The 25,902-nt window shown below is 41.3% G+C and overlaps 1 protein-coding gene across 1 annotated transcript in view; it reads right to left on the bottom strand.

Moving 5' to 3' along the window:
- The window catches only part of MTUS2 (microtubule associated scaffold protein 2), a 464,127-nt gene that overhangs the window by 42,976 nt on the left and 395,249 nt on the right, over nt 1-25,902 (bottom strand). The window contains exon 8 of the mRNA XM_042460986.1: nt 6,739-6,805. Coding sequence (XP_042316920.1) covers nt 6,739-6,805 — 67 coding nt within the window. The remainder of the gene's footprint in view (nt 1-6,738; nt 6,806-25,902) is intronic.

The raw sequence follows: 25,902 nt of genomic DNA, 5'->3' as shown, positions 1-25,902 counted from the left end.
GAGTGTGGCTTTGGCGCGACCTCCGGACTCTTAGGACCCATGCATCATTTAAAGAGCATACCTCCAAAGAGACCCGAAACAGCTTTATTTTGGCAGTCTGTAACAGGCCTTAATTTCTGGATGTGAGAATGAATAATTTCAATTGTTTTCTCCTGACTGGATAAGATGAGAAATTATTTTCACACTCTAGGACTTCTTTACATAAAAAAATCCTTTATGCAAAAAAATCTTTTTGGCACAAAAACAATACCTTGTATATAAAATACATTGGTTTTGTGTGAGCCCAAGTCATTTTCTGAAAAGTATGTCTCACTATGTTGACTCATCCTTTCTTATTAAGCAGAAGAAAATGTGCAGCTGAAATCCTGTTGATGACATGTGCACACTTGGCATTCATATGTGTTTTTTGTATTATTATTGTGGATGGGAGCATCTAGTACCTCCTTTGTGTAACAACTCCATCCTTGTACAAACTACCTGCTACCACCACACTCTTCCCATCACCATTCATTCGCTGGTAAAAGGTGGGGTCAGCCAGGTAGCATCCATCTATGTTTCTGTGAACAGAGACACAAATATTACACAATCCTCCTGGACTTCCTGAGGACTCCTGAGAGGTTTTAGAGGATGCTATCAACACACTGCAAAAACACTGACAGATGCTGCCTGTTTGTTCCATAGCCACTAAAATTATGCAGTTAACTTTTTCCTGAGTTACCTTCTGAGTTACATGCAAGTGATTTACATTTTCAAAAGTAACTTAGGGAGTGGGACCATCATCTCCATCCCAACACCTTCACAAACACGGTTGGTGGGGACACGAGAGAGGGTCTTCTTGGTGGCTGCCCCTAGACTCTGGAACTCCCTGCCCAGGGAGATAAGAACGGCTCCCTCCTTGATGGCTTTCCGCCGGCAGGTGAAGACCTATCTGTTCAAACAGGCTTTTAAGGAATTACTATAAGGACAGGCTGGAATGTTGGACTAGTTAAATCATTCTTTTTAATGTACATCATTTATTTATTTATTTTAAAAATGTTTTTAATTGTACATTTTGTTTGTTTGTTTGTTTGTTTTTTAATGCTGTGAAGCCGCTCTGAGTCCCAGTCCTGGGAAGAGTGGGATATAAATAAATAAATAAATAAATAAATTTATCTGTTTGGTATAAAAAGGAACATACTGTATTCTATAATTTTTTGTGGGTTTTTGGGGCTATGTGGCCATGTTCCAGAAGAGTTTATTCCTGACGTTTTGCCAGCATCTGTGGCTGTCATCTTCAGAGAATGCTAACCTGGAAGAGAATGTGTGTGTGTGTGTCTCTGTGTGTGTGTGTGTGTGCGTGTACACACACACACACACACACACACACACACACACACACACACATACTATGTGACTCTGGGTGAGGAGGAGTGATTCCCATGTTAATCTGAGTATTGTTCTGTTGCTGGTGAAATGTCAGGAATAAACTCTTCTAAAACATGGCCACATAGCCCGAAAGACCCACAAAAAACTATGGATGCCTGCCATGAAAGCCTTTGACTTCACATAATGTATTCTAGTTTTTTTAAAGGACAATTTTAATTATTTTTAGGGGGATATAGACAGGATTGCCTCCCTTCCCCCAGATTTTGTGCCATTTTATTTTTTAAAAATCCATGGTGTTTGAATGAACTACATGCAGCTTGCTGGGAAATGGATAGGAGGTGGATTGTAGAGAAGAGATGATGCAGATCAGTGGGGAAAAATCTCACAGCTTGCTAGATACCCTCTATTAGCCAGGCACTTTCCTGATGTTTGTTGCTGTTGACTGAGTCGATCTTGATCCATGGCAACACTGTGAATGAAACATCTCCAAGATTCCCTGTCCTCCACTACTCTGCCTAGTTCCTGTAAACATAGCTGTGACCTCCCTAATAGAGTCCATCCATCTAGCATGCAACCTACCTCTCTTTCTACTTCCCTCCACCTTTCTTAGAATTATTGTTTTTTCCAATGTATTGTGCCTTCTCATGATGTATCCGGAGTACAGCAGGCTATATTTTGTCATTTTGGCTTCCAGTGAGATTTCTGGCTTGATCTGCCCAAGGTGCTGGCATGCAAATCCCCCCATCCTCAGCCAGCAATCAGATTGTGCAATTTAGATGCATCTGGAAAGTACCAGGTTGGGGAACTAACTAAAGAGCACTTCTAAAGAAGCCAGCAGCCAATGTATGTCATGCAAGAGTGTCCACTCAAGTATTTTTATGCCATTCCTCTGTTAACCCTGCTCTTTTAAAAAAATATTAAAGGCTTACATAACAATAACACTAGTCATTAAAATGTCACCCCATCCAATGCAAATGTAACAAATTAAACTTTGAAGCTTACCAATGGTTAATGAAATATATTAAGTTTTTTCTAATGTTCCAACTTCAGCTCTGGACACGTTCTCCCCCACAAAAAATAAAAATAAAGTGAAGATAGTGGCAACTGCTTTAGTTGTTTCAGTCAGTATTTCTTTGCTGAACCAACTCAGGCTGTTCACAGCATGATCCTCAGAGGCCTGCCCATCCCTGTAAATTTATCAAGCCAGACGGCAGTGGGGACAGGCAATGGCACTCCCTGGGGATAGTTCAACACTTAGGGTTGCTTAGAATCATAGACTCATAGAATCATAGAATCGTAGAGTTGGAAGAGACCACTAGGGCCATCCAGTCCAACCCCCTGCCATGCAGGAAATCCAAATCAAAGCATCCCTGACAGATGGCCATCCAGCCTCTGTTTAAAGACCTCCAAGGAAGGAGACTCTATCACCCTCCGAGGGAGTGCATTCCACTGTCGAACAGCCCTTACTGTCAGGAAGTTCCTCCTAATGTTCAGGTGGAATCTCTTTTCCTGGAGCTTGCATCCATTGTTCTGGGTCCTGTTCTCTGGAGCAGCAGAAAACAAGCTTGCTCCCTCTTCAATATGACATCCCTTCAAATATTTAAACAGGGCGATCATATCACCTCTTAACCTTCTTTTCTCCAGGCTAAACATCCCCAGCTCCCTAAGTCATTCCTCATAGGGCATGGTTTCCAGACCTTTCACCATTTTTGTTGCCCTCCTTTGGACACGCTCCAGTTTCTCAATGTCCTTTCTGAATTGTGGCGCCCAGAACTGGACACAATATTCTAGGTGGGGCCTGACCAGAGCAGAATACAGTGGTACCCCGGGATACGAATTGATCGCGTTACGAAATTTCCGGGATACGAAAAAGTTAGATTGGAAAAAACTGTTCCGGGATACGAAGGTTTTTTCGGGTTACAAAATTTTTTTCGGTGCGAAATTCAAACGCGCGGCTTTCCAGCGCTAACGGAAAGCCTTTTTCGGGTTGCGAAATGCATCGGGTTACGAACGGGGCGGCGGAACGAATTAATTTCGTAACCCGAGGTAGCACTGTACAGTGGCACAATTACTTCTCTTGATCTAGACACTATACAGTGGTACCTCGGGATACGAAATACCCAGGTTACGAAATTTTCGGGATACGAAAAAATCCCATAGGGAATTATTGTTTCGGGTTACGAATGTTTTTTCGGGTTACGAAAAAACTTTTGGTGCTTTTTTCGGCTTTTTCGCACGGAATCGCGGCTTTTCCCCATTAGCGCCTATGGCAATTCGGCTTACGAAGGCTTTTCGGGTTACGAAAGCGGCCGCGGAATGAATTACTTTCGTAACCCGAGGCACCACTGTACTTCTATTGATGCAGCCTAAAATAGCATTGGCCTTTTTAGCTGCCGCATCACACTGTTGACTCATGTTCAACTTGTGGTCTACTTGGACTCCTAGATCCCTTTCACACGTAGTTTCATTCAGCCAGGTGTCACCCATCCTATATCTGTGCATTTTATTTTTCCGCCCTAAGTGCAATACCTTACATTTCTCCGTGTTGAATTTCATTTTGTTAGCTTTGGCCCAGCTTTCTAGTCTATTCAGGTCATTTTGAATCTTGATCCTGTCCTCTGGGGTATTAGCTATTCCCCCTAATTTGGTATCATCTGCAAATTTGATAAGTATACTTCCAATTCTGTCATCCAGGTCATTGATAAAGATGTTGAATAGCACTGGGCCCAGGACAGAGCCCTGTGGGACCCCACTGGTCACTTTTCTCCAGGATGAAAAGGAGCCATTGTTGAGCACCCTTTGGGTTCGGCCGGTCAACCAATTACAGATCCATTTAACAGTTCCTTTGTCTAGCCCACATTTTACAAGCTTGTTTGCAAGAATGTCATGGGGAACTTTGTCAAAGGCCTTACTGAAATCAAGATATACTATATCCACAGCATTCCCTTCATCTACCAAGCTGGTAATTTTATCAAAGAAAGAGATCAGGTTTGTCTGGCATGACTTGTTTCTCTGAAACCCATGTTGACTTTTTGTGATTATGGCATTGCCTTCTAGATGTTCACAGACTCTCTGTTTAATGATCTGCTCCAGAATCTTTCCTAGTACTGATGTCAGACTAACTGGACGATAATTGTTGGGATCCTCTTTTTTCCCCTTTTTGAAGATGGGGACAACGTTTGCCCTCCGCCAGTCTGCTGGGATCGCTCCTGTATTCCAGGAGTTTTCAAAGATTATTGCCAATGGCTCCGATATTACATTTGCCAGTTCTTTTAATACTCTTGGATGGAGTTCATCTGGTCCTGGAGACTTAAATTCATTTAGATTAATAAGGTGTTCCTCTACTATCTCTTTACTTATTCTGTGCTGAAATTCCCCTATTCTGTCCTCTGCTCCATTATCCTCAGGTTGAGCACCCTTTGCCTTTTCTGAGAAGACTGAGGCAAAGAAGGTGTTGAGTAATTCTGCCTTTTCTCTGTCCCCACCTAGCATTTTGCCATCTTTTCCACACAGCGGCCTTCCTATTTCCTTCTTCTTCCTTTTGCTGCGGACATATCCAAAAAAGCCCTTTTTATTGTTTTTAACCTCTCTAGCAAGCCTGAGTTCATTCTGCGCTTTAGCTTTTCTGACTTTACCCCTACAAATGCCTGCTATTTCTTTGAATTCCTTTTTTGTGATTTCCCCCTTTTTCCATTTCTTATACATGTTCCGTTTCAAACTTAGCTCGGTTGAAAGTTCCTTAGTCATCCATCTTGGTTTCTTGAGACACCTCCCGTTTTTCTTTCTCACTGGAACTGTTTGAAATTGTGCCTTCAGTATCTCCCTTTTGAGAAAGTCCCATCCGTCCTGAACACCTTTATCTTTTAGTATTTCTGACCATGGAATTGCCCTCAATACTTCTCTAAGTTTACTGAAATCCGCTCTCCTAAAGTCTAGGATGCGTGTCTGACTATGCCTGGCTTCTCCTTTCCACTGTATTACAAACTCCAGGAGAACATGGTCACTTCCACCTAATGATCCCACCACTTGCACCCCATTAACCAAGTCATCCTTGTTGGTTAGGATCAGATCTAAAATAGCTGACCCCCTTGTTGCCTCTTCCACCTTCTGGACCATGAAATTGTCTTCCAGGCAAGTGAGGAATTTGCTAGGCCTTGAGGATTTTGCTGAGTTTGACTTCCAGCAAATATCAGGATAGTTGAAGTCGCCCATCACTACTACATCTCTCTTTTCTGACTGTGTGGTCATAAAGTGATGAGCAAAGTGACTACATCAGCTGCTGAATGGAATTTGCCTGGTGCATAGGGCCATTTTTACTTTAATCAGGAGACCAAGGTGGTGAATCAAAGATCTTCCTTTATCAAAAGAAATGCACTTTTGGCTCACATTGTAACAGTCAGAACCCCAATCCCATGTTTTGTAACTCTAATGCAGTTTCCAGAAAGTTTGTGAAGCTCCTCATACATTGTGCATGTGCTGAGGTAATTTCCCACCAAGCTATGCATTTCAGAGTGATATTTTGGTTATTTCTCAGGTCAGGCATTAAGACGGGCCATCTACAGTTTTCTTCTGAGTGAGCAACTTATTCTGTTTGGAAGACCCAGAACTTTTTTGTTCCAGTGAAGAGGATGTAACTTTTACTTGCTGTTAGCTTAGTGATTTCTGGATGAATTCCCTTTTAGCCTTGACAAATATTATGTCAAAAACTATAGCACCCTATGCAAAAGCCAAATTAAAGCCATGTTAGATTCACCTTTGCTGCCATCTTTGTTGTCTGAACCCAAACGTACAACACATTTTTGGAGTATGAAGAACAGAAGCAGCAGCATCGGTAGCTGTTTTACATCAGGACATGGAATAATTATTTCTTATGAAAAACAAGGAGGAAATGATGGTGTCAGCCATGGTGGGTTCCACAGTTTGCCCCATCATGATAGATCACCAGGCAGCAACTTGACTGTGGACATGTGAGAAATGCTGAGCTAATTATGCATGTACGTAATAACATCTGTGAATGTTGTGTCTCATCAACCTAAAGGTGACCTGAGTTTCATACTTGGCTTCTATGAGAGGGACAGAATACAATTCAAAATACAGTGATATAGATTTGCAGACCACCATCTGTGAATAGTAAAGATAATGCATGATTAGTTCCACTGTGCATGGTTATGAACCTGTCTCTGTAACAACGAAGAGGTAAAATTATTGTTTCCCCGACAGGCCATATAAACCTGTCACGAGCCTTAAGATGATGCTTTCTTAGATCTATGCATAATGTCTGATGTCATAGAACAAGAAATAATAACATTTTTAACCAACATCTGTAAGCCAAAAAGGACATTTTGAACACAGCTTATTTAGTGCCCTACTTACCAACTTCATCTTTGATGTTTGCAAGCTCTGCTGAGAGCTCCTTTTCTTTCACAAGGGCGCTTTCATTCTGTTCAAACAAAGAACACAGGCGGTCACTTGGTTTTATGCTTGTTAAGCACTTGCATGTGTTTGCTTGCTAAATCCAATTAAATAAGCTGTTTGGCTCTATCCTCCATAGTCACCAAAGTCAACCCAAAAAGCATGATATGCCCAACCATGATTTCTGAATAGTAAAACATTAGGTTCACCAAGTTGCTTCTTCTGGAGTGAACTCAGTCACATTCACCATGGCTATAATAACATATTTTTTGTGGATTTTTCAGGCTATGTGCCATGTTCTAGAAGAGTTTATTCCTGATGTTTCACCAGTATCTGTGGCTGGCATGGAAGAGATTGGTGTGTGTGTGTGTGTGTGTGTGTATGTGTACACACACATACTGTCTGATCCTAGGTACGGAGGAGTGATTTCCATGTTAATCTGTGTATTGTTCTATTGTTGAATGGCAAGGGAGGATATGCAAAGAGGATTACTGTTTAATTAGTGATCATTGTCTGCTGGGAAAACCCCTGACCCTGGGTGGTTTTCATTTGCATTTTGTTAGGTCTTGATTTTAGTGTTTTTCAGGACTAGTTGCCAACCTTTGCTAACATTAAGGGTTTCTTCTTTCTTGTTGAAATTGTCTTTGTGTTTGTGGATTTCAATGGCTTCCTGTGCATTCTGACCTGATAGTTGTTGGCGTGGTCCAGAATTTCAGTGTTTTCAAATAGCATTATATGTCCAGGATGGTTTGTAACACGTTCTAGAACTTTTGTAGATTTGAGCCTTCTTCCTCAATGCATACATGCATCTGAGGAAGGAGGTTCAAGTGTATGAAAATTCAGGCTAGCAACGTCTTTCTTTAAGTTAGTCTCAAAGATGCTACAGGATCCCTTTGAATACTGATTTCCCAGATTATCATGGTTATGCCTTTGAATTCTACCACCTGTGAGATAAATTAGACTTAAAGAAAGAATTAAAAAGAGTATCTGACACAGTGGTTCTCATGGCTCCGTTGGAAGTTGAATTTGAATCTCTCAGATCTATGCTCAAAACACTGACCACCACTGCAGAGGTAGACAACTTCAAATACCCTAATATTTCTCCTAAACAATAAATTAAAATAGTATATAAAGAGAGAAGCAAGATTGCCAGCATTGCACATACAGAATGCACCTGCCAGACTGACTACGATTTAGATTTAGGAATCTAGAATCAATTCATGGTATTATTTTGTCAGTTTCTGTGTGGAGGGTGTATGGATGGGAGGGGTGAGAAGTCAATTACTTCTCAGAACTTCAAATGAGCACATACACAAGATGACCTAAAACGTATTAATTCTGACAACACTGGAAACATCCGTTAGATCATAAAAAGATTTGAGAGGAAGATATTTCACAAGGGATGTATGAATCATCAGAAGATGCTGAAGTGAAACCCACTGGAGTGTGATTTAGCATAATAGATATCAGAGGCAGTAGCACAAAAGGGCTACTTTTGTGTGTGTGTGTTGTCTCACCATGTGAAGGATGAGATTATGAACTAAATGCTGGGCAGGGATACCAATGATTAGAAAATAATAATTAAGAAGCTACAAATCCATCCCCAAATAGGAAAACAGTTATGGATTTTCAAGACTTCAGTAGAACAGCTTTCTACAAGCTGGCATCCTCCAGATATGTTTGCTAGGGATTCTGGAACATATCTGGAAGGTACAGCTGTGACCAAGCTGCACTACATGAAGTTCAGAAAAAGCAACTTGATAAAAATAAGTGAAAAGGAATTACAGTCACTCCTCCATTTTCACGGAGTTGAAATCCGCATCCCTTGCCTGTTCAAATGTGGCAAACGGAGGGGGACAAAATGGGGTGCGCACTGCCATTCAAGCCAGTGGGACTCTGGAAAGGACCTAGAAATAAAGTACATGTACAGTGATTATGGTGATCAGGGATATTTCTGTGTCCATTAGCCAAAAAATGTTATGCATTGTTAAATGTGACTGAAAAATGACTTGATTCGGTGGCCATGATTCTATACACTTTTAGTGTAAATATATGTCAGCTGTTGTACATCAGTTTGTTCAATGTGCGCCAAGGTGTTTTGTTTATCTATTTTTCTGTTGTTGAGCAGTTCTTCGCCCACTGAGTCAAAACACACAGAGAGGGCTCTGTGTGTATTTGTGAAACAATTAGCTGTATTAGGGACCTCTAAGAAAACATAAGTATTTGCACATCTATTTTCGCACTTAAGCACGGCTCCAATAGGATTTCAGTCAATGCTTACATTCTGAAGAAGGAGTGAAAGTGGTGGTTCCATTCACAATAATTAACAGCTGGTACTCTCTATGGTGGAAGACCCCACCTCTACTAGGTTCAGGGCCCTCACCCCAATCCCTGCTATGTGGCAGCCTTGGATGATTATTCCTCAAGCTCTCCTGTGTTTGGATCATCAGTCCCACAAGAAGAAACCTGTCCTCTACAGAGCACCAAGCATGGGCCGGTCGTCAAAGTATGGTTGAGTGTGCATAAGGAGAGGAGAGAAGATGCTGCAGATGAAGCCCTGGAGGGAGCCAGTCATTGATCAAAGAATCAATGAGTTGGAAGAGACCACAAGGGCCATCCAGTCCAACCTCCTGCCATGCAGGAACATCAACCAAAGCACCCCCAACAGATGGCCATCCAGCCTCTGTTGAAAGACCTCCAAAGAAGGAAACTCCACCACTCTCCAAGGAAGTGTATTCCACTGTCAAACAGCTGTTACAGCCAAGAAGTTCCTCCTAATGTTGAGATGGAATCTCTTTTCCTGGAGTTTGCATCCATTGTTCCGTGTTCTAGTCTCTGGGGCAGCAGAAAACAAGGTTGCTCCCTCCTCAGTATGACACCCCTTCAAATACTTATACAAGTCTATCATATCACCTCTTAACCATCTCTTCTCCAAGATAAACATAACCAGCTCCCCAAGTCTCTCTTCATAAGGCATGTTTTCCATACCCTTCATCATTTTGGTCATCCTCCTCTGGACATGCTCTAGCTTGTCAACATCTTTTTTGAATGATGACTTGGCTCACCTCAATTTTCCACCCCACCCAACCTGACACTCCTCCTCTGCTCCTCAACTTTCTCACCTGAAGACAATAAGCCACCTACATCAGTATGCCTGCACAAGGGGCAACTGTTGAGAAGCAGCCATTTAACAAACAGTTGGTTTAATGTTAATAGTTAATTAAACAAATGGTTTAATGACACTACTGAATAAAGGCTGAATACTATTGCAGGGATCCGTGAAAAATTATTTTCAGTTTTTAACCAAAATTTATCCCTTTCACAGTACCTGGAAATGAGCAGGGAGCCCCCCCCACCCCCCCAAATTTGAAATTGGAAATCAGTACATTTGTGCCTTTATTTCATGCACAAAGAATGTTCAATAAACATACATTTGAAAAAGTACATGAAAAAATGAATTAATTTAGAAAAGTGTGAATGAAGAGAAAATGGGTTCTTTTCAAAATGCACACCAAATGTATACACTCGTCCCTCCCTGTCTCCCTGTTTGTGGACTTCCCATTTGCGTTTTTGAGTTTCCGCAGATGGGAAGCCAGAAGGGACAAAATGGCACGCGCATGCAGGAGAATGCAACCATTATACTGAATGGGGCTTGAATATCCGTGATTTTTCTATTTCACAGGGGGCTCCAGAACTGATCTCCTGCAAACTGGGAAGGACAACTGTACGTTTAGAAAAACGCACACAGAAATACGTATGAGCAACCTTTCTGCCAATAAAACCCCAACCTCCTATCCTGATCCAAAAAGAATGTAAGTTATAATGCATATGGAGATGGATATTGGCAATATAACAATATGTATATCAGTCAAAGCAGAATTTGAAAGACAATCAGGAAGAATGGAGAAAGAGCCATTCACAATGTATGTGGGTTACACAAGGAATGCACAGTAGGGATGATAACTTCTCCATAGGCCTTACACTAAACAAAACACATTGTTTATAACAAACTTAGAGTTGTGCTATAATCATCCCACAATGTCACATGAAACAGGAAAGCCTTGAACAGATTGGATTTTGTCAGCTCATACATTTCAGCAGGATAGTTGAGAATTTCAAGTTTCACTTAAAAGAAATGTAATTTACAGAGCAATCCTGGGCACGTTTACTCAGAAGTAAGTCTCACTGTGTTTAATGTACTTATTCCCAAGTAAGTTTGTTCATGATTGCACAGTTAGGGTCTTTATAGTGCAGATGATATAAATCAAATTCAAAAGCCTGGGGAGGACATTAATTTGAAGTCACAAAACTGATAAAGAAAGAATCAGTTACTTATGGTCAAAAGAGAGAGATTTATTTGGGCAGAAAAAGCCCAGGATAAAGTTAAAAACTTTGCAAGATAAGACGGAAAGGGCGTTTGAGCCTTCCCAATTTAAATGGTACTTTACGCATGTGCTTTAGAATGGTTAACTGACTGGTTTAAATTGGAAGATAATAGAAACCTGACGGCTGAAGTTATGGATTGAAATTCGGTTTTCAGCCTATTATTATGAGAAATCAAAGTAGATAAGGAATTTAATAATCATTTTATTAGAAAAACTCTTCTGGCGATTGGGGGAAATATAGGGTTAAATGGTGCCCAAAGATTCCATATGGTCGTCACCTGTTGGAACCTTTTTAAAAAGGGAGGTCTATAGTGAGTATAATTGGATTAATCAGTGATATAATTAAATTTGATCAAGGCACACAATATTAAATCAAGGAGGAAATAGCCAATGCTGGCTTTAATATCAATTGGTTCTCATATAGACCGTGAGAGAAAGATGTAGGAGGGATCAATACGTTTGGTATTGCCTCAGCAATCCCGCGAATTGGAAAAATTGTCAAGAGACTCGAAGACAAAAAGGATTCTCTAAATTATAATTAATCTTGAATTTGAGCTGAGAGATGAGGTGGTGAAGGCCTACATGGATTAATGGGCAGGAATTGAACTGTAATATTTGCTAGAACAGTGGGAAAAAACATGGAGAAAAAGGATTAAATTTATAAGTAACATAGAAGTCAGGGAAAATTGTTATAAATCACTTTTTAGGTGGTATTTGACCAAAAATCTTGACGTAAAACTCCAAAATGTATAAAGGAACAAAAGGCATGTGTTGGAAATGTCATAGGAATTGGGCACCTACATGCATAGTTGGTGGACGTGTGAAAAGGAAAGCGATAATGCAGCGAAATGAAAAAACTATTAAAATTCGATACACGCCCGGACCCTTTGATGTATCTTCTGAACATAGTGACTAATGCTGACTTGGAAAAGACAAACGGTAAGGGCTATTCCTGGCAATAGTTGCAGCTAGGATGGTGTACGCCAAATATTGGAAGTCTGAAGAGATTTCTTCTAGAGAATGGAAGATAAAAATGCCGACCTGTATGAAATGGAAAATTAACCTCCCTAATGAAATATGATACACTAACGAATTTCCATAAATGAAGGTATGGATCTCTACATGCAACAAGAAGATAACCCAAACAGATGTATTGTATTTATTGATTAATGTTCATTTTAGTGGGGGTTAGGTTTTTTAAGTTCATATTTTTTTAATGAGTTTGGTTATATATATACGTAGTGTATGTGTTTGTGTGTGTAAGTATATATACACATATATAGTTACTTTTGGGACCCATACGTAGGTTATTAGGCTTTTCTAGATAACATACTACAAAAGGCTGTATGTATAGATATAGATATTAAAAGCTGATTCAAGGTTGTAGGGTGCATTAGGCTTAAATTTGACAACTTAAGAAGTTGGGTTTGCTGTTTTCTGTTTTCTGTTTTCAGATAAGTCCAGATATGTAGTAGTATATTGTTGAATCCTGATGTGTTTACATCTAATTTGTGGAACTGAGGGGAATGACATAAGGTGTCTCTGAATAGGTAAGCTTCCTATGCTATCGGATACAATAGGATAATAGTATGTAAAATTATATTTTTCTTAACACGTAACAGTTATACAGCGGAGGAAGTTAGGTAAGTTTCTGTTTAGTGTTATGTTTAGTGTACATAGGTATGTAGGTTTATTATGTTCTCGTGTGTTGTATGGTTTTTTTATGTCTTTCTTTGTTGTATTGTACTAATTTTAATAATAAAATTTTCTAAAAAAAGAGAGAGATTAGGAGAAATTAATTGATTAATAATTTTTAAGGGGGGAGGGAAGTAGATTTTTGAGTGTATATTGTATTGTATTTTATTGCTGTTAGCCACCCGATTGACCTCAAAGGGCGGGATACTAAATAATAATAATAATAATATAATAATATAATTATTATTATTATTATTATTGAAAGTGTGTTTGTGTCAGATGAAAAACTATAACTACAGTAGCCCCATTTTGGATGGTCCAAACTTCATAATGTCATAAAAAAGATGAACGTCCAAATAGGGTAGTGTCTAGAAAACAAGTTATCTTCAGTCTCATTACCTTTTGATTCGCTTCTGTACTGATCCTGAAACTGTGTTCAGCAAACAGCATGGTTCCCACTATGTTTGCGCCATTCAAGAATCGGTGCGGAAGCAACGCCGCGGCTTCCCCGCCATGTCTCCCTCTGTCCTTCCTGGCCATACTGGGGGCGGAGGAGAGCAGTGTCACCAACAAGCCTCGAGATATATCTAGAATGTTTTACCAAAATTCAAATCCCCAGAGTCGCCATATTTACCAGAATATTCAGTCAAAACCCCGGAAAGAAATATTAAATTCCCCGGATCTGGGGATTTCCTGAATTGGCCACGCTGGAGTTGAGGCTGGGGCGGAAGGAGAGAGGCAGGCTGGGAGGACGGAGGACTGAGGACAGAGCATGGAGATATGACCGGGAAAGCCGCTGCCAGTGGAAACCAAGGCAGATTGAATCTGATTCGATTCCGCTTGGTTCCCACTGGGCTGAATCGATTTATTTCCAAATAAATCAATTCAGCCCAAAAAACACCTCATTTTACCCGTGTCTTTTTGACAGGGGTTAAATGGGGTAAAAATGGGTAAAAACCATGCCCCCCTTTCTGAATTGCTTAAGGATTGAATTAAGTGGGAGCCATTATGGTTTAAACTGGATTGAGATCTGGTTTAAACCTATAGGGAACACGCCCCTTCGTTCATCCTGTTGTGAGTCAAGGGCCAGCATTGTTTATCTGAGATTGCTGGTTCAGCAATGTTATCTGAACCTGAAATATTATATGAGAATGTCATGTGTTCAGACTGTTTTAGCCTGACTCACTGCATCTAGTTTCCTCACAGGTCCTGCTTCAGTGAATTATGATTCTATTTATTTCTTGCATTTTCTGAAAGAAAAACGACAAAAACACTGTTTCCTGCAGATGTGAAAACACTCCCCAATTCTCAGGAGCTCTTTTGCCCCTCAGCTTTTGTTTTCTAAAATCCCAAGATTGCGATCTGCTTCTTTGAAACATCTGCAGAAATGAAACACAATGACGAGATGATCAGCTCTGGAAAACTGTTTGTAGAAATCAGCATTTTCAGGGTCTCTTTTAACCTTAATCTGTTTAGGCTTCAGTACTTTGGTTGCCATAAGAGGGAGTTGGCTTGAAAGCACACTTCATTTGATAAATGTGTGAATTGTTGTATCCTGCAAAGTACGGTTGGATTATAGCTTTTAATGTGTAGATAACTTTTTTGCCACCCCAGATTTCAAAAATGCTTTGAGAAGATGATCTCGCAGCAATTTGGTGACTTGGCAACTGATAGGGTTGACATAAAATCACAATAAATTGCCTTGCATATTTTAACAATAGTATGTCTCTCTCTCTCTCTCTGTTGAAGAAAGACGGGCAGACAAAAAAAATTCTGTGATAAACCTCCTTTTTTTTGCCTTGGTCTTCAGGTTGTTGTCACCCCTGCATCACTCATTCTTTTTGGGAACTATTTGTAGTGATTTCTGGATCGGAACTAGGGCTCTTCCAAAGGTTTTGCCAAGAGGAGTATGGTTCCCTGAGGTGTCCTATGGTTTAAGGGCAAATTTTTCCTCTTTTAAAAAAAGCAAAATAGAACAAAGTACCATTTCACTAAGACAGTAAGACACCTCTAAAAATTTTTTAAGAAGAGCAAAGAGAAGAATAGATACTAAACTGTTCCAAATGATAAAGAAACCTACCCGAGTGCAGCTGATGTCGGGGAATTACCAGAAAATAGCTTGGGACAACAAAAATGTAATTGGACATTAAAAGAACAGGCAACAGCAACAACCAACACCACACACACACCAAAAACTACAGTAATAAATACTGTAACTTCCTAACACATTTGTCATGTCTAGAGAAGTTCTTACAGAGACATGACAAAAGTAGCCCAAATGCATTAAACAGAAACATCACCTGGAGAGAATCAGAAACATCTGAGCCTATTATTAGCACTATTTCATTCAGAATCTAGTTACATTGTATTCATTGGAACCCATTCTCCTATAAAATAACCAAGGCCTTGGTCCTTGAAAAATAAGACTTTCCAATAAAATGAACAATATAGTTTTTCCTATTCGAAGAATGCAAATGATGGCAGTGCTGAGTCTGAATTTATCTTCGTCAATCTGTAATTATAGGACTGCTTTAAGAACCTGAGAGAATCCATATTAAATGAATTAGATGCCTGTCTATCCAGCAGTCCCAGAGTGTGTGGGAGCTTACAAAGATGACTGGGCCCTTTCATGACACACAATTAAAGCTTTAAGTGATCTGCTTTAAGTCGCATTTCTACTCCTATGGAACCTGCGATTTATGTCTGAGGGGTATTAGAGCTTTTTGAAAGGTGGAAGTTTTTCATATAGAGAAACAACCCATGTGAATAACAGTTGCAGTGTTTACACTTGGATTTTATCTGCCCCCATCTCCTAACACTGAGCCTTCCATACTTGGAGTGTGAAATGTCCTTCATGATTATTAGTCTTTTCTTCTTCTCCTCCTCCTCACAAATAATTGTTTTCCAATTTTTATAATCTTTTTGACAAAGAAATGATTATATAGGATTAGATGTTTGACCTTGGTATTTTTTTTCTGAAAAACTGGATAGGTATGGTGTCAGCTAATCTTCACTCACCTCAGGTTACCTTGGAGGTGAGTATATTTACAAATGCCTGACATATTTCATTATCTTATTACTATAGACTGTAGTGTGTGTTATGCCAATGTTATGCTGATGAGAAATGAAAACAGCCTCTACAATGAGTCAACTACATCATCATCTTCACCACCTTCACATTATGTTTTTTCTGGATTTTTGTCTCAATAAACAAAATATTGCATGGGAGGTTTAATCTCAATTGAAAACCGACAAATTCCTTCCATTTATCAAATGGTGATGTATGTTGCTTCCATGGGGGACTTCAAAATGCTAATTTGAATAATTAAGACATAAAATAATAGCTGTATTAAAATAAACTTCCATAAAATGTATGAACAAACAAAGGAATAATTTATTTAGACTTTACAACCCCAAGTACTCATGGTTCAATTAACATACTCTGGACCACTTTATATAAATTTCTTAGTTTTACTAGGTGAATCCATGTTTTAAATGTATTTTGTTGCTGCTGCTGTGTGCCTTCAGGCCATTTCCGACGTGGCAACCTATCAAAGATTTCTCTCCAAGATTTGCTAAGAGAGGTTGCCATGGCCTTCCTCTTGAGGCTGAGATGTTTGTCCAAGTTGAGTCACTGAAACAACGAGTCCAACTTACGTCTGAGTCAATGACTCTAGTCTACATCATTGCCAAGGGGTGCTGAGTTGACCCTGCTTCCGAACTTGCTGCTGGTCTGGGAAAGTCATAATAGGATGGGACATTATTCGATATTGAAATAATTTCCCTGTCAAGGTCTTACAAAGGGTGGATTCAAGATCGAACTAAAGGGTCACTCAGTGTCCTTTAATAGGTAGTTGAATCCACTCAGGTTTTAATGTGAAGTTTTAAGTATGAATCCCACAGACATTCCGCATTGGGATAATTCTTTTAATCTTCAGAAAAAATCTAGAATTGATTCACCATCCCACTACATGGAAGTCCTCCGCTGCCACTGTGACCACTATTATTTTTTGCTAGCACTGGTAGTACAGTGGTTAATGTCTGTTAAATGACTACAGCCACTCACTCACAAACCATAAGTTGCAAGTTAATACCAGCCGGGCTCAAACTCGACAGGCTTGCATCCTCCTAGGTTCATTCAAATAAGTACCAGATGTTGGGGCAATTAGTTAACATTTGTAACCACAGGGGAGTGCTAGTGCACTGATAGCAGTATGGAAAGCACTTGCTATTGCTAGCACAACATTTTATTTATTTATTTTTATTCATCCATTATTATTGTTGTCTACCTCTCTTGAGACATGGGGAACCAGGCTAAACAAGACAAGAGTTAAAAACTCAAGTATAAAAGAATTAAACACAATTAAGTTATCGATAAAAATACCATTAATTTTAAACAATGTAAAATCATTGAAAAACAATGCTTGGAGTCCTATCTAGGAGAATGTATGCGTAAGCACCGTAGTTGGGGCACTACATGGTGAATCCTAACCGACCCTACCACTTCACACAATACTCTCACTAGGAAGCAGCATCTGAGAGTTGACAAGAGATTGATGTACTAAACAATGGGCTTGAGGTAGTGAAAAGGAAAAAAGATTCCACCTCACATTAGGAAGAACTTTCTAATGGTAAAGCCATTTGACAGTGGAACACACTGCCAGAGTGGTGGAATCTCCTTCTTTGAAGGCTATTAAACAGAGGCTGGATGCCATCTGGTGGGGGTGCTTTGATGGGGAATTCCTGCACAGCAGGGGGGTTACACTGGATGGCCCTTGTAGTATCTCCCAACTCTATGATTCTATGCTGTTTCCATCCCATCCTGGGAGGATTTCTGTTGGTACCTGGAAAGTATCAACAAGCAGAAGCGGGGCCCTGCCACAAATCTTCTCTAATGTGAGAGATCACTTGCAAGAGAGGTGTGGGGTAGTTAGCCAACTGCCTCCCAACTAAAGGGGAAACAATCCCACCGTCATGGAGCCTGCTATCCCTTAAGTAGGGATTGGGGCACTTTCATTGTCCCATATGCCTCTATTTTAAGGACTAGGTAGGTCATTAACAGGTAACAGTTGTGCATAACCTAGGGTTACACATTTGTAACTGCATAGAGGATTCCAGCCAATAGAAATAAAATAGAGCAATCAAAACCCATCAAGCTTTAAGGTCAACTGGCAGGCTGGGAAAGTGGTCTTTCCCCCTATCCGCCTTCAGGTTTGCAGACAGGATCATCCCAGGCCCTGAAATTTCCCAGCGACTAGGTGGTTGCCTGATGAAGTCATTAAGCATTATGCAGTGAAGCAGCATCATCATAGCTCACAGTGGTCATTCAGTCACACATACGCACAGAGAGCATGCATTTTTCCTGGCTGGAATTAAATTCTTTCAAATTTTAACACTTCATTTAAGCAATTAACTTTTTGAATGCAGCAAACTGCACAACAAGCTAGAAGGTTCCTGCCTGGCTGAGATTTGCAGACAGCCTTGTCTCTTGCCTGGAGCTGACCTGGAAAAAAACTGGAGATATGAACTCCCTCCTGATATCTGGAAATGATCCATGAATACTAAAGATCAGAGCACACCATGAGATCTGCCAACCCTGCCTGCCAGCATGAGACTGGTAGTACTAAGAACAGGACATCCTCAATAGTGAGCCTACACTAAGGTCTGCAACATGGTGAGTTATTGCACAGGCTCCTCACAGTCAGAGAACGGTCCAAAAGGGGTCAGGAAGGGAACGGAATGATTGGGGGATGCATTTTACTGCACACAGAAGTCTCTCACTTGTTTCGCTCCCTTCCCTTCCGTCCCCAATCTGTCCCCAGAGGACTGTGATTTTGAGAACTGTTCTGAAACAGTTTCTAAAAATCGCCCCCTCGGGACGGATGGGGAATGAACGCAATGAGTGAGGGACTTCTGGGTGCTGTAAAAGGATCCCCCACTTGTCCCCACTCGCTCCAGGCCCTTTCAGTTCCATTCTTCTCCTCCGTACCTCCTCCTGGTGCAATAAACCCAGGGTCTGAGAGCCTTCTGTAACATCTCCTGGGCTTTTGTCATGACAGGCCTGCACCCAAATAACTTAGCCATTTGTACTGGAATACAGGGAACCAGTCAGTGCCTTGTTTCCAGTGGAGTAACACTCCTAGCAGGCTGGGAAACAAGGCATTGCATTGCCCAGCACACTCCATGTCCCATGACAAAACTGCTGGGATTTCAGCTGTGGTAGCAGAAGCATCAGTACAGGTTCAGTCTTCCTTAGCTGGAATTCCAAAATCCAAAATCCTCCAAAATTAAATTGTCCATATGGGTGGTGAGATAGTGGCACCTGTTTCCTCCTTCACAATTATAAAAATATTATGTATAAAATTACCTTCAGGCAATGTGTTTAAGGTGTAGATGAAACAAATGATACCATGTTTAGTTGGATCCCACCTCCTAGAATCTCATTATGTATATTCAAATATTTCAAAATCCAAACAAATCTGAACCCAAACACTCTGGGTCCAAGCATTTCAGATAAGGAAGACTCAACCCGTAGTACAGAAATGTTATTGGACTCTGTGGATTCTGGCAAGATCAACACACCTCATTATGCTGGAAACTGCTCACTCCGCACTACATGCAGAACCCACCACTGTGCGGTTTTTGGTTTTGTTTGCTGTCTTTATTTATATCCTGCTTTTCTCCCAAATGGGACTCAAGCAGCTCATGAATTAGATAAGACAAAATGCAGCTAAAAGTCAACACATAGAAGTAAAAAAACAAAGTTTTTTAAAACCAATTAAATAAATTATCCATTGAACACATACATGAAAGCATTTAGAACATAATAGTGAGGTAAAATCCACAAAACAGGGATAACCTCACTGGCCAATATTGAGGATAAAAGTACATTGGGGCCCTTGGTATCCACGGGGTTTGGTTCTAGACCCCCCCCCGGTAGATCCAAAATCGTAGATGAACAAGTCCATTAAATACAATGTAATAAAAATGGTGTTCCTTATATAAAATGACAAAAACAAGTGCTTTTGTTTGGGATAATATTTTTAGTAAATATTTTCAAATCAGGGATGCTGGAATCGATGGTTAAAAAAAAAAACCATGGATATGAAGTGCTGATTGTTCAGTAATCCACCCACCTCCACTGAAAAGACACCATCACAGCAACCAGTTCATAGCCAAAATGCAGTGACAAAAAAAAATTGTTTGCCTCCCAATGGTAAAAGAGAAGAGGAAGCTTAGATTCTTGTGGGAAACAGTTCCATAGCCTGGGACACACTGAGGAGGCTTTCTATTGTGACTCACCAAGCATGACTGTGACAGTGGTGGGTAATGTGTCAGAAAGGAAACTGGAGAGTGCTCTGTACATTTAATGATAAAGTCCTGGTTATGTAACAAGCAACACTGGATGAAATCCATCCTCTACACAGTCATTAAAGTATAGGAGCCTCTCCAGTTTTCAACCTGCAACCTTGCTGCCAGGGCTCAAAGAAATACCTCCCTTTTAAAATTGAAGAGACATTTATTCCAATCCAATTGATTGAATGTGTTGTAAGTAAAACTACCTTTAGTAGAGGATAATCCCTGTCCCTCCAAGTTTAGTAATACGACTAGAATAATAATATCATCTTGTGAGTGTACCCTGACAGCTGAGTTGAAAATTTTGAATGAAAGCCTTGTGATGAACTACTTGGCAAAGGAAGTATCCGTATGGCCTCCATCTTTGGTTATGATCTAGGGTTGCAGGACTGTCCCATCCTTATTAAGGGATGACCCATAACTGAATCGGGAAAGCATGTCTCTACTGGGCTGGCATGTGTCCCTTATTAGAAAGAAGGCCCCATTATCTGATGGTTGGAAAGCTTTTCCTTTTAGTAAAATGAACAAGATGTCAAAAATTCCCTTATTTGGGATATGGCCCTTCATAAATATAGAAATGTGTGCATGATACAATTATGAATCTGGACAAATATGCTAACTTTTCAAAACTGAAATCAACAATTTTGTTTGTATTATGACACCACATACTGTGTTAACAGCATATCCTGGAAGTTGTTTCCTCCATGTAGAGACTGCATCAAACACCCCCACTTGCATGACCTCTCAGGCCACCAGAGCCCTCAGATAGGGGAGAAACTCTTTATTTTCAAGTTAAAAGTACTAGCTACTATGGAAAATGGCTGCAGTATAATTTCACAAGTGGCTCAGGATACAGGTCTTGGTAGGATTCTAGCATGTCGTTGAAGGATGAGGAGAACAAGTCGAGAGATGTTTGTGTGCTAAAGCTCAAGAGCAGGCAACCCACAAATAAACCTATTAACAAGAACTGTATCTGCTAAGTGCACAAATATTGCTTCCCTTCAGCTATCCAAGTTTACTCTATACCAGTCACCTTTTATGTAGGGTTGCCAATTCTGACCTCCAACTTGGACAATGAGGACAAAAATAACAAAATTTTCAAATGTAGGACACATTGTTTTAAATGGAGGATGTGCAAAAAATTGATGATTTTTAAAAAGTTATCTAAATGCATGTTTCTAGGCATGATAAAAATTGAGGACATTTGGCATTGTTCCTAGACAGATGGCAAGAAATGTACTTCCTTTCGGCTAACCTCCCCCCCACCATCCAACACATATTTGGGGCATTGAAGAGGAGGAGAGTGGAAAAGCAGATGAGGAGAGGAGAGGATAAGAATAAGAGAGGAGGAAGAAGGAGGAAAGGAAGGAGGAGAAGAAGAGAATGAGAAGAGAGATGAGACAAAACATTAAGAATGGCGTAATGATAAGAGAAGAGGATAAGGAAGAGTAGAAGGGAGTAGGGAGAAGAAGTACGTGTATAAGAAAAGTAATATCCAGAATCTTCAGAATAGGAGAAAAGAGGAAGAAGGCACAGAGAAGTGGCGAAGAATAGGAGATTATCAGCCCAGTAGTCTGCCACTGCCTCCGCAGTCTGAAACACGAGGACTCATGCATCTGCCGCCTGGGCGTACGCGACGTGAGGGATGAGAGCCCGTTGCATCATATATGCTCCCCCTTTCCCATCCTCCTTGGCTTGGACTTCGGGTCACGTGCCGCATTATCATATTCATCCGGCCGGCCAGGACGCCCGTTTCTTCCGAGGGGAGGTAGTCTCTTTCCCCTGCTGTCTGCCTCCGTCGCACAATGTCTTGCAAGCCCTCCCGTTCCTGGCCTCTCTCCTCCCCTCGCCCCCCCCCTCTCTTTCTGCCCACCATCCTTCGCCCTTTTCCCCCCCCCCCGCCTCCCGTTACCCCCTTCCTTCCCCCCCCCGCGAGGAGGCAGCGCCTGCGAGTTTTAGGGCTTGGCTTCACCGTCCCCAATGCCCTAGCCAAGCCTGGATACTCCGCGATGGCGAGGAGCACCCAGTGCATGACTGGGGCTGGAAGAACACGTCCTTCCAGGCCCAAGCCAAGCCTGAGGACTTCCGCTATCGCGGAGGAGCCCCGGGCATGGCTGGGCTTGGAAGACAGAAACGTCCTCCGACAAGCGCCCAGTCCAAGCCTGGAGGTACTCCGCGATCGAGACGAGGAGCCCCAGGGCATGACTGGGGCTGGGAAGACAGACGTCCTCCAAGCCCAATCAAGCCTGCAGGACTCGCGGGGGGGAATCCCGGGGGTGGGGCCAAACTGGGCGGGAAGTGCGGACCCGCACCAATCGGGAAAGTCCTTCCCCAGGCGGATATGGGAAGCCTACTTGTATGGTTTCCCCATTTTGTAGCACGTTGTGTCTCCCAGCTCCCTTCAAGTCTTTTGTCCCAGCTCCCTTGGTTCTCCTCCAAAGTCAGGCAGCCAAGAAAGCCTCAGTCCAGCTGCTGCTCAAGTCTTTCCCACCACTCTTCATTCCTTGGAGACTCAGGCCTAAAGGAACACTTTCAAACCTCTCCCATGCTGTAGCTTCTGCTTCCAGCTTCCCCCTCAGATCTTTTCAGGGCCCTCTTCATAATACTACGAAGGATTAGACGCCTAATAATCCATTTTAAAAAAAAAAACCATCTTGCAGACTCAGGTGCGTGCACCATTATGTCCCTACCAGCATGCCATCCATGAAAGACTGAGGGATGTGAATTGGGAGGCTGTAAATTGAGGTTGTCATTCTTTGGCCACATCATGAGAAGGTACGACTCATTAGCAAAGACTATGATGCTGGGGAAGGTAGAAGATAGTAGAAAGAGAGGAAGCCTACATGCCAAATGAATGGACTTAATCAGGGAGACCACAGGCCTGAACCAACAGCAGAGCAATGGAAAACAGGGGGGCTTGGAAACATCTCAGCCACAAGGTTGCCATACACTGAGGTCAACTTGACTCGAAGCTAACAACAGTAACAACTCTTCTACAAAGCTACTTCTTGGTTGTCAACACTGCATGTCATCAATTTAGACAGGCCCTTATTGTTAGTTTGAAAACCTGGCAACACTTTGGGGCCACCTGCATATTATCCTACAGCCAGACCTTGGCAATGTTTCCTTTTTTTTTACTATAAGTCTCAGAATCCTCTAGTACAGCTGGCATTGCTACTGGTCATACTGGCTGGGGTGTTCTGGGAATAGTAGGCAAAATGGTAATTTCTCCAAGCTCTGTCTGTGTTGGACTCTGTTCCAAACAATCAATATTCATGAGTATCCATATAAGGTGTAATCCAAGAACAAGGTAGCCCTCCAGATGTTGTTGGACTACAACTTTTAGTAGCCCTAGCCATCATAGCCACTGATGAGAAATGCTGGAAGTTGCAGTCCAGCAACACTCGGAGGGCCATATAATTTCCACCCATGCAATGCACACTTAAATTGTGTATATGGCCCACTGCACTCAGTCTAACTTCTTCATAAACTCTTTCAGTATGCCACTGTAACTGCTCCCTCATTCTTATTCTAAACTCTCTGGATTTATTACTCTAACTATCCTACAAGCACTTTCCAGTGCTTTCCAGTAATTATCTCATTCAGTTCTACAGTATCTCCATGGCCATTAATATGTAGATCATACAAATGAAGGTGCACCCCAGAGAGTTTACAGCTGAACACTGGTCTCCTTGGCCAAAATACAATAATCCATGATTTGGCTCCAATATTTCTTGCTGTCTATCTTGCTTGGCCAAAATCTAATCAGTTTTAGGAGGTTGTGGAGGTGGTGCTTAGTCATTGCAGCACTGTTCCAAATGCACCAGCATACTGGTGGAAGACATATTTTTTCTTAATTTCCCCCTTTCAATAAATATTTTATCTCAGTTTTCTGGAAGGCAATAGCTGGGTTTTACTGCAATTGAGATTCAAAATGATCTGCCATCTGCCTTTCTCATAAAACATCTTAAAAACGGCCACTTGGCTAGATGGCAGGCAGGCGCCACCTCCTCCCCACACAAGTCCTTTTTAGATTAAAGTTTACATGCCCAGTTTATCACTCCTGTTTCCCCAAGAGAACACAGTTTGATGAGTGCTATATTGAGCCATATATTTTCCTTAACATGGGCAGCAACATACCTCAGATCTGTACTTAATGTAATAAAATCAACAAAAGGAAGGTGCAATTTGCTTTTCAGTAGATTTTCAGGATCTTTTTGGTCTAATAAAATCCACTGTAAAACTAAGTTTCCACCAAGGTTATTCTCTGTTAAACCAATTAAAAGCTCAGGCACATTTCCCTCCTAGTTCCATCAATGAACTCACAGTTCATCAATGAACTTGCTGAATTTGCACTTAGAGCAAAGAATGACAACCATGGTCTAGAAATAACATGGAATCTTACTTCCAGATGCAATCCTGCAGTTACCAAGTGCCACTGTAAACTCTGTATTGGCACCTGTAAGACATTTCAGTTCAGCACATGGCTCCACCCCATATTCCTAAAATACAAAAAAACCCAGTGTAATTTCACAGCCTTTGTGAAAGACTGGAATTACACCAATAGCTAAAGGAAACTAAAAATAAAAAGCAGAGAAGGTAGGTATTTCCCATGGAAGCAAATGGAAAAGAAAACCCCACATTTATGACTGCATGTGAAAACCACTGGCAAATCTGCATTCTACAGGTAACATCCATAGAATATAAAGCAAGTCAACAAATCAAGTGAGCTCACTGTCTGGTACATTAGCAATAGAGTACAATCCCACTCCCAAGCCAAAACAGACCAGCTACATTTTGGACTGCAGGATGCAACTGATGCAAGGGATCGCAGTCCAGAGGTGAAACTGATGGTTTTTAGATCTGTATTGGCAAATGAGATGTCAGCATTATAAAGAAAATGCACATGACAGTTCCCACCTCACCCCCTCCCATCACACCCTGAATCAATTCCCACTTGCAAGGCAACATTACCTACATTAGCAGGGGGAAGAATCAGAGATGATAGGCTAGCTGGCTACTCTTTGAATTAAGGAGGAAAAAGAAGAGGCGAAAGTACCGTTTGGTCCAGGCACTGGAGGCAGAAATAAAGCTTGCAGCAGCATTGGCCCATCCTGGCAGGCGTGCTGGGAAAGCAGCCAGCTTCATTCAGAACGCCTGGGTGTTTTAATTCCTAAGCAGCAGGGGTATCTTTTAAAAACAAATAAAAGACAAGGAAGAGATGGTCTTGCTGACAACTGGCACAACTTGTGTGTGTGATTCTCTTCCCTAGCTACCTGATTCCCCCCTTATTAACTTCAGGAATGCAGAAGGAGGAAAAAGAGGTGGAGCAAAGCAAGGAACACAGCATCCTGTCAGAGGAAAAAGAGAGAGAGCGAAAGGAAGGGATATTTTGCCACTGGAACCTCCCCAGAACGAGAGAGAGAACCAGCAGGCTATTTGATGGGTTTCATCACCCTCTGTAAGGACAATGAGATGCTCCGCCCACCAAAACTAAAAGGATGCAGGAGCCTCCTTTGCCTGGCCCTGGCTGATATCATTGCTAGCATCATCATCTGTAGTTCCCTGCAGTAGGAGAATGTAGCTGGCCAGCTGCACAAGTGAAAGCTATGGATATAACACCAGACACGAAAGAGGGACTTTTCAAACAATCAGATTGAACAAGGGAACAAATGCAGCAGTGCAAATC

The sequence above is a fragment of the Sceloporus undulatus genome, chromosome 3 (genome assembly GCF_019175285.1).
Source record: "Sceloporus undulatus isolate JIND9_A2432 ecotype Alabama chromosome 3, SceUnd_v1.1, whole genome shotgun sequence".
NCBI classification, from domain to species: Eukaryota; Metazoa; Chordata; class Lepidosauria; order Squamata; family Phrynosomatidae; genus Sceloporus; species Sceloporus undulatus.
The sequence above is the reverse complement of the archived record's forward strand: the minus strand, read 5'-3'. Positions and strand labels throughout refer to the sequence as shown.